The sequence below is a fragment of the Tigriopus californicus genome, chromosome 10 (assembly GCF_007210705.1).
Source record: "Tigriopus californicus strain San Diego chromosome 10, Tcal_SD_v2.1, whole genome shotgun sequence".
NCBI lineage: Eukaryota > Metazoa > Arthropoda > Copepoda > Harpacticoida > Harpacticidae > Tigriopus > Tigriopus californicus.
This window is the reverse complement of record NC_081449.1, coordinates 9,398,992-9,407,640: the sequence shown is the minus strand read 5'-3', so window position 1 is coordinate 9,407,640 and position 8,649 is coordinate 9,398,992. Positions and strand designations below refer to the sequence as shown.

Below are 8,649 nucleotides of genomic sequence, written 5' to 3'. Positions count from 1 at the left end.
GCGACCCCAGTCACCCGCACTTCAAGAGGTTTAATCGGTTTAATCTCTCAATTCATCCCCAACAATTGCTACAGGTTTCGTCGTCGTCTGGACGCCAATATTGCCACCAAATGTAAAATATTTTGATTAATCTTAAGATTTCATCTAACAGGAGTTCTCAAAGTACATTTCACGTAAATCAGTTTTTTTAACCGCCCAAAAGTGACCATTTCAAGCTTTTTCGTCCGGAAATCCCCTTAGGAGGCAGGCCATGGAATACTTTTGAGACAGCCAATAGATTGTTCAAGGGAATATCAAAGGTAAACGTTTTTTTTTATCTGATGACACACTTTTGGTGACCAAAGCACACCTTGTTGCATAATTGCACTAGACATCAGATTTTATAATATTGAAATATGAAATGATATATGAAATGAAACATCAATGAGTATGGAAATATTCTATCCCACCTGAACACGGCGAATCTATTGGGAATAGACCTAGCCAAGGAAAGAAATCTTGCATTTCTGGAGTTGCCTTCAAAGGGTCAAAACATCGGAGGATTGCCAACCATTTTTCAGCTGAATTGGACCATTTATCATTTGTCAATAGATTTTTAACAGCATCTTGTAAGAAGAGCTCTAAATTATAATCAGGTAGATTTTTAAGTGAGAAAACACATTTTCCACCCTCAATTGCGTTGTTCCTATTCTGCCTCCCCTGCCAAACGAACTCAGATTCAACCAATGATTCTCTATTTACGATGTATCAGAAGGATTACGATTCTATACCTTTGAGATATTATAAGGAATGCCAGAATATAATATAGGAATTTATTTTCTTCAAGATAGAGCTCACAATAAAGGTAAAAAAGAGGTCTATTTCTGCAGTCGATTCTGTAAACATTTCAGAAGTCCATTCAACACATCATGATTCTGCAGTTTTTTCCCAAAGAGAAGCCTTTTAACAGAGTCATCATATGTAAGTAAGGCTACCAAATTTTGCAGCAAAAATCTTTCGCAATAGTTCAACAAGTTTGAGGCTAAGTAAACTTTCGCATGAATATAGTAGGACACAATGTTATCCAGATCCACTAGTTTTGAACAAAAAACCTCACAATATTTTAATAGTCCTGTCAACTGAAAGAAATTGGCCGCAGCCATCAACTCTAAGACATCGGGACCTTCCACGTGGAGTTCCCCGGTGTTCCCGTTGTAGAGGTATAACATGACCATGTTAAATATGTTATGACGAATATCATTGATTTGAAGAACTGGCGGAGTGCCTTCACAAAATCTCGAATTCAACATGGAATGAAATCTGGGCGAGGCTGTCACTAAAACGAGTTTGTGAGCGTAGAAGATGCGACCCTCTACCCGGAATTGGACGTCGCTTAGTTCTGGATTGTTCACAAATTTGGGATCAATTCTCGGCGAGAACTCGCTTACTCCAGTGTCATCTTGGTAAACGTTTACGGGTGACAGAGGTCTTGATCCAAAAGATGATCCAAAGATATCAGCCAACATTAGCAGGGTACTTTCATTTTTCGTGGTTTTAAACAACTGGAATAAGACGGGAAGAGCCTCTTCTGCAAAGTAGTTCTTGTGATCATTGAGCCACTCTTTCGAAAAGTCCTGAAGTATTTCGTTTATGTATTGATGTGCATGAGTCTCTTGAGCAATTTGAAGACATTGAATCCAACAGTACAAGGTCCAGGGTACGCCAAAGTTGTGAATATCCAGAGCAATTTCCAAGTTGTTGCTTTCAGCTGCGTGATACATGGCTTCCTGCAGATGCTTAGTCTGGACTTTGGTCATTCTGGTGGCAGGCATAGCAGACTTATTAGGCAATTGATTCTCCTCTCCTGGCGAGGGACATGTAGAGTTGGTGGCACCTTCGGCAAGAATCTCCGCCAAAGACAGAATCTCATTCCCGTCAAACTCTTTCTTCTTTTGAACCGAATCAGCTGTCTTAACAAGAAGGCTTTGGGTCATCATCACGTGGAGTAGCCTTCTCTGGCCGTGGGCTGCAGCGATTGATAGAGGTGGCAGACAGTTTTGGTTGCTGGATTTGGAAGTCAACAGGACATCCTCCTTCTCTTGATTAAAGAAAGGACTGGCTCCGTGGGACATGAGAAGTTCGACAATTCTCAAGTGGCCTGCGGCAGCGGCAAGTTGTAATGGTGTTTCCTGACCAGTCACCGTCAGAGAGCCCTCGACACAAGCGCCAAATTCCAATAGAGCCCGACAAACCTTGACATGACCATTTAAAGCCGCAAAGCAAAGTGGAGGCCATTGCAGGAATTCGTGACTCTGTCCGCCCTCACTTTCAGTGCCAGAGTTCACATTGAAGCCAGCGTCCAATAATGACCGGAGAGCAAACGCATCTCCTTGGAGAGCCAAGCATTGGAGCGAGGTGAGGCCATTGGGGTTTCTGGCATTTTTGCAATGGTTGGGCAGTGTTTTCATTGCATGAGCGATTACGTCTCGTCTCCCAGAATGCAGCAGCTTGAAAGTCAGTTCCCGTTCATAACGTTCAATGACATCCAAGTCCGTGTCCCCATTAGAATGGAGCGAGGACTGCATTGAAAAGAGAATTCGGGGTGGGCAATCCATTCCGGGAAGAAGAATTCGAGCTGCTTGGAGGACATCGTCTTTATCTATGGTGCTGCTCGATCGGTATTGGGCAAAGGCATCGCCAACTCGAATCCATTCTATGATCGGGGGCAAAACCATGTAGGGCCTTTCATAAACCAGCTCCTAGATGGAAGAGATCAGACTCAAATGCTCAATTTGGACCCATCACTTATGGAGGGTAATTAGTGGTACAGTAAATAGCCAGCTAGACATTTCAAATAACAAACCTGTATTGGAGAGCGTCCTTCTTGGCCGATGTACTCGAGTTGCGAGCACCTCATGAAATGGTAGAGAGCATGAATGGCCTCAATTTGCCAATGAATATCTCTACGAAAGGAGGTTATGGCACTCAACGATGATCCGGTGGATCTGGATGCTCCACACAAATGCCCACTACTAATGTTGTTGCCACTCGGCCCCTGCCATAGCTTTTTCAGCGCATTCGACCCAATTAATAGCATTTCTTCCAATTCTTCCACCGAACCGACACAAGTGGTCAGCAGGATCTGTCGAATATTCTTCTCGCGTTTCGTCTCGTCGGTTGTCTTAGTCTTAGAATTGGCCAAAATTTGATCGAAGTGGGATGACATCATGAGTTGTCCGGATCCGATTCGACTTGAGCTGAGATGAGCAAACGGTTGGCAAATGCCCCACCAATCGCAATTGTCGGCCACAACACGCTCCAAAAGCGACGCACAGAGTTTACCAAATCGACTGATTGTTTTCCAGCTTTCAACGAGAATTTCTTCTAAAATACATTGAATGGCTGCGGTCAAGTACACAGCGGACTCTTCGTGAATGAATCTCCCGATTTTGACCAAACACATCCACTGGAACATTTTGCCCACATTAAAAATCAGGCCTGCCCGTCTAGCTTTAGAATGTCGGTTGACCTCAGATGAAATGGCGAACATGGCCGAAGAACGTAAGCAGGCCCTGGTGACTGAGATCGCGATACCAGGAGACAGCACGACTTGAACCGCAGTTCCAATTTCGGCAGACCCACATTTTCCAACTGTCTTTGCGAGCCTTTGAGCTTCTCTCGCCAAACGAACCAAGACCCTTTGCAGATAATAGGACAATCTCGGTACAAGATCAGGATCGACTTGATCCGTGTGCGAATCCGAAGTTCCGTCATGAATCACCTTCATGATGTCAGCCGGTGACCATGGGAGTTGCTGGAGCTCGACCAAGCGATTGTGCGAATCGATCCACACGAACTCGTCGGCTGACGTAACCGTTGTGTTGAGAGTGGTGGATCCATGCTTCGGACGAGCCGTGTTGAGATGATGTCCAGAATGGGATGGACCACTCTCGAGACTGGAGCTACTCTTGGCGCTGCTTGAGCTGGACGCACTGTCCTCGTCACTCAAATTGGTCTCGATATTCAGTCGCTCAATGGCGTTTTTCACATCCAATAAATGTCTCACCCGGCTCGGAATGATTTCCGCCTGCCGAGTTCCTTCGACTCGCCCATTTCGAACATGGCTGTGATCAGAGTTTTCTGTAGCTTTGCTCTTTTTCGTGGTGGCTCTTTTCCCGATCGGAGGCCCTTTGGGAGTGTTGGAAGTACGAAGTGGCTTCAATTGGGTTGGCTTTCGCCGTTCCAATCTGTTCATTCGCTCCGCTTCTTCATCGTTTGTACTGAGAATTTGATATCCAGAGTCTGGCTCTGGACTCTTGCACAGATCTTCGACATCACTGCCACCCCTACCATCGTAATCAACTTTATTATCACTGTCGTGGAAGATGTTGTTGTCATCAACTAAGACATTGGTCACGAATCCCTCGGCATTGATCTTTTGGAAATATGTTTCGCCGGTGTTGAAATGATCGGGTGGAGAGGAAGTGTCTTTTTCGGGTGCCTCATGCACATACACGTGATCCCCTCTTGGGTGAACGGATACTGATGGAGGTTTAGTTTGTTTCACACCTACAGAAGCAGGCCGAGCGTCTTTGGGGTCTCCAAGTTTAGGGCCTTGTGACCCTGGAAATTGAGAGACCGTTATGCTATCCTTGCCTTGAAATTGATCAAGTCCAAACAATTTTGTCCCGTGGGAGGGCCGCAATGGTGTGGGTCGGATGATTAAATGTTGTCGAGGTTGGAATGGGCGACCTATATCCTTCTCTGCCATTTCAATTGTGAAACTGAAACCCAGTGAGCTCAAACTTTGGGTATCCAATAGTCAGATCATTGATCTAAGTAATAGGAACGCTTCTCGAGCGCCGGTATTAAAAGAAGATGGCGAAGCCTTTGAATCCATCTTCCATTTGACAAATTGCTTTCAAAAAGTATATATGACTCTAAAACAGCCTTTCAATACGAGTAAAGTACCAAACATCAAAAGGAGCAGCAAAGTATTTGTTGACGAAACGAAGAGCTGATCTAATCAATCATCCATAATCAGTTGTGGAGTAGAGCACCTTTCGGCGAGACTCTTAGTCTGAGCAAGAATATGGACATTACATATACAACCGATTGGATAAAACAAAGTATTATTATGAAATGAGGTTGCCCTGGTAATCTTAAGTTGGAAAAGCCTATTGCCATCGGACATGTTTCTATCCCAGAAACAGTTTTTAAAAGAGGGTAAATATACTAACTTTTCAATCGCCCAGTCTCTCATTTACGTTTTATTGATGATCTATTTGGTCTTTTAACAGGAGCTATGAGCTAAAACCATAAAAAGGTGGATTAAATGTTTTTATATCAAAACAATACAAGATAAAGTCTAATGCATTGCAGTTAAAAGTGCTACTTAATACAGGTCAGTGATTAGGAACTTGCCATCGTTGGAGTAGACAGGTGAAGTTCCAGCCAGTCTCGTGTCGAATATTGCCAACATACAGTACAGGTGAATCAGTGCCCATTAACCAACCAACCAACCAACCAACCAACCAACCAACCAACCAACCAACCAACCAACCAACCAACCAACCAACCATCCCCACAATACGCTCAAAGATTGTCCAGAAAAATTCTCCGCAAGAATTACGCGATGAAATTACATAACTTAAGATAAAAGGCAAAGAAAATGACTCTATTTTGTAGTTCGAACTCTTTGGATTTGCAAGGCAAAGATATCATTATTTACATTCGACACCTCCCTAACTCTAAAACAGGGCTCATCCTTTTGACATGAATTACCTCTTTTACTAGAGAAGCTAAACATTTTGTTGAATATGAAATGATATTCTTAAGTCGTGCTTTGTGTTGAGTATTGTTCAGCAAAAAGGTATATTTTTTAACCGATACTCCGTTCATCAAAAATCTTTTTTTGTTCATGATTAATTATCGAAAGTGGATTTTTTCATCCTCAATGAGTTTGATTTATCAAATGTTTCTCAATTTACTCGTTGATATTTGATTCGTATAAATTACAGCAAAAACTGCAAATATAAATATAAACAGCAAATATCACATCATATGAAGTAATGAGGGACACACGTTAGCCTTAAAATATAACTCTTATTTTCCTCTCGTCAAACCATAGAATATGGATGGGACCATAGAATATGGATGGGACCATGGAATATGGATGGGATCATTGAGTACGGATGGGACCATAGAATATGGAGGGGACCATAAAATATGGATGGGAACATAGAATATGGAGGGGACCGTAAAATATGGATGGGAACATTGAATATGGATGGGAACATAGAATATGAATGGGACCATAGAGTATGGATGGGACCATATAGTATGGATGGGACAATATGGTATGGATGGGACCATAGAGTATGATATTACAAGTTGCATGAACCAAACCTGTAAGGCAGCCTTAAAATATAACTCTGATTTTCCTTTCGTCAAACCATAGAATATGGATGGGACCATAGAAGTTGGGTGGGACCATAGAATATAGATGGGACCATAGAATATGGATGGGACCATAGAGGATGGATGGGACCATAGAGGATGGATGGGACCATAGAATATGGAGGGGACCATAAAATATGGATGGGAACATAGAATATGAATGGGACCATAGAATATGGATGGGACCATGGAATATGGATGGGCCCATTAAGGCTGCCTTACAGGTTTCCGTCATGCAACTTGTAATGCCATACTCTATGGTCCCATCCATACTCTATGGTCCCATCCATACTATATGGTCCCATCCATACTCTATGGTCCCATTCATATTCTATGTTCCCATCCATATTCAATGTTCCCATCCATATTTTACGGTCCCCTCCATATTCTATGGTCCCATACGTACTCTATGGTCCCATCCATACTCTATGGTTCCATCCATACTCTATGGTCCCATTCATACTCTATGGTCCCATTCATATTCTATGTTCCCATCCATATTCAATGTTCCCATCCATATTTTATGGTCCCCTCCATATTCTATGTTCCCATCCATATTTTATGGTGCCCTCCATATTCTATGGTCCCATCCGTACTCTATGATCCCAACCATATTCCATNTCCCATCCGTACTCTATGATCCCAACCATATTCCATTGTCCCATCCATACTCTATGGTCCCATTCATATTCTATGTTCCCATCCATATTTTATGGTCCCCTCCATATTCTACGGTCCCATCCGTACTCTATGATCCCATCCATATGCCATGGTCCCATCCATATTCCATGGACCACATAGTATGGCTGGGACCATAGAGTATGACATTACAAGTTGCATGACGGAATCCTGTAAGTCAGCCTTAAAATATAACTAATAGAATATGGGTGGGACCATAGAAGTTGGGTGGGACCATAGAATATAGATGGGACCATAGAATATGGATGGGACCATAGAGGATGGATGGGACCATAGAATATGAATAGGACCATGGAATGTGGATGGGACCATAGAATATGTACATGGGACCGAATCTATAATCACGGGAGGCTACAGTTAGGGTTATTAATTTACATTTTCCTTGACGTATGACATTACAAGCTGCATGAAGGACACCCGTAAGTTAACCTTAAAATATAACTCTGATTTTCCTCTCGTCAAACCAGTGGAATGCTAGCCTTACGTTAACTTTTTTAACGTCATGAAAAGAAAGATGGAAAAATACTGGCTGAAATTGCTAGTAAGAGTGAAAAAGATTAAAATTAAACAACCTTTAACCGTTAAACCTATCTATAATTGTGCTCTAGTCCCCTCGTTTATTCTTCTCGCTCTCAAATTGCACGTCAAGCCTCCACGATCACTCTCATGCCTTTGATGTTCCTGGTAAAACATCTTTAGACCTGCTCGACTTCTAGCAAACTTTTGGAGCTCAAATGGGCAAGGTATATTCACGATATGGCTGAACAATCGACAAATAAAGAGTCGTGATACTATCTCTGGACTTCAACGTCCGCTATATTCAACCACATGTTTGAAAAGCTTTACCCATCTTCATCTGGATATGCTCATCGAACTTTCCTTTATCTTGGAGGAATACTCTTAAATTCTTCATAGACGAGGCCTCCTGAATATCTTTTCCTTCATCATCTACTAGTGAGAAGTTCAATTGACTTTCAAAATGCATACGAGGTTAACATCTCGCAGGAAATATGTTCAAAAGAGCAGATGATGCTCTGAAGGAAGAGGCCAAATATAATAGCACTATATTCGGGTTGCAACCATACTTTACTAGAGCTTCGAAATGGTTTGGCAAAAATTAGAAAGTGCAAGCTTATCCGTGCATCAAATCTGAATTTCTGACTATATCACAGAGGTCTCATTACAAAGTTTTGGCGAAATTAAGATGCAGACATTATTATTTAGAAACGGACACCCTGTGAAGGACAAGAGCTAGAGAAATGGAAGAAAGGAAAAAGAGCGGGAGAAGGCAAGTGCCCATGTATTCTTGGGTCACCTTGCCCTGGATGACCATAATCAGTAGTGACTGAATAAAATCAAATTTCAAATTTAAGGTTGCCAGAAAACGTGGGTGGATAGGGCTAGTCAAGTAAACGCGCTCATGGACAACTGACGTTATTCCATGGAGTAAAATCAAAGACAACATGCCCAGCCAAACCGCACTGTGCATGCATTGGATTTTGACTTTTTTTT

General features: G+C 42.4%; 1 protein-coding gene across 1 annotated transcript in view; it reads right to left on the bottom strand.

Moving 5' to 3' along the window:
- Positions 1-798: 798 nt before the first annotated feature.
- LOC131888667 (ankyrin repeat and BTB/POZ domain-containing protein 3-like) overlaps positions 799-8,649 on the bottom strand; it is an 8,378-nt gene continuing 527 nt past the window's right edge. The window contains exons 2-3 of the mRNA XM_059237583.1: positions 2,843-4,602; positions 799-2,738 (exon numbers count right to left, since the gene is read on the bottom strand). Coding sequence (XP_059093566.1) covers positions 858-2,738; positions 2,843-4,234 — 3,273 coding nt within the window. The 5' untranslated portion in view covers positions 4,235-4,602 and the 3' untranslated portion in view covers positions 799-857. The remainder of the gene's footprint in view (positions 2,739-2,842; positions 4,603-8,649) is intronic.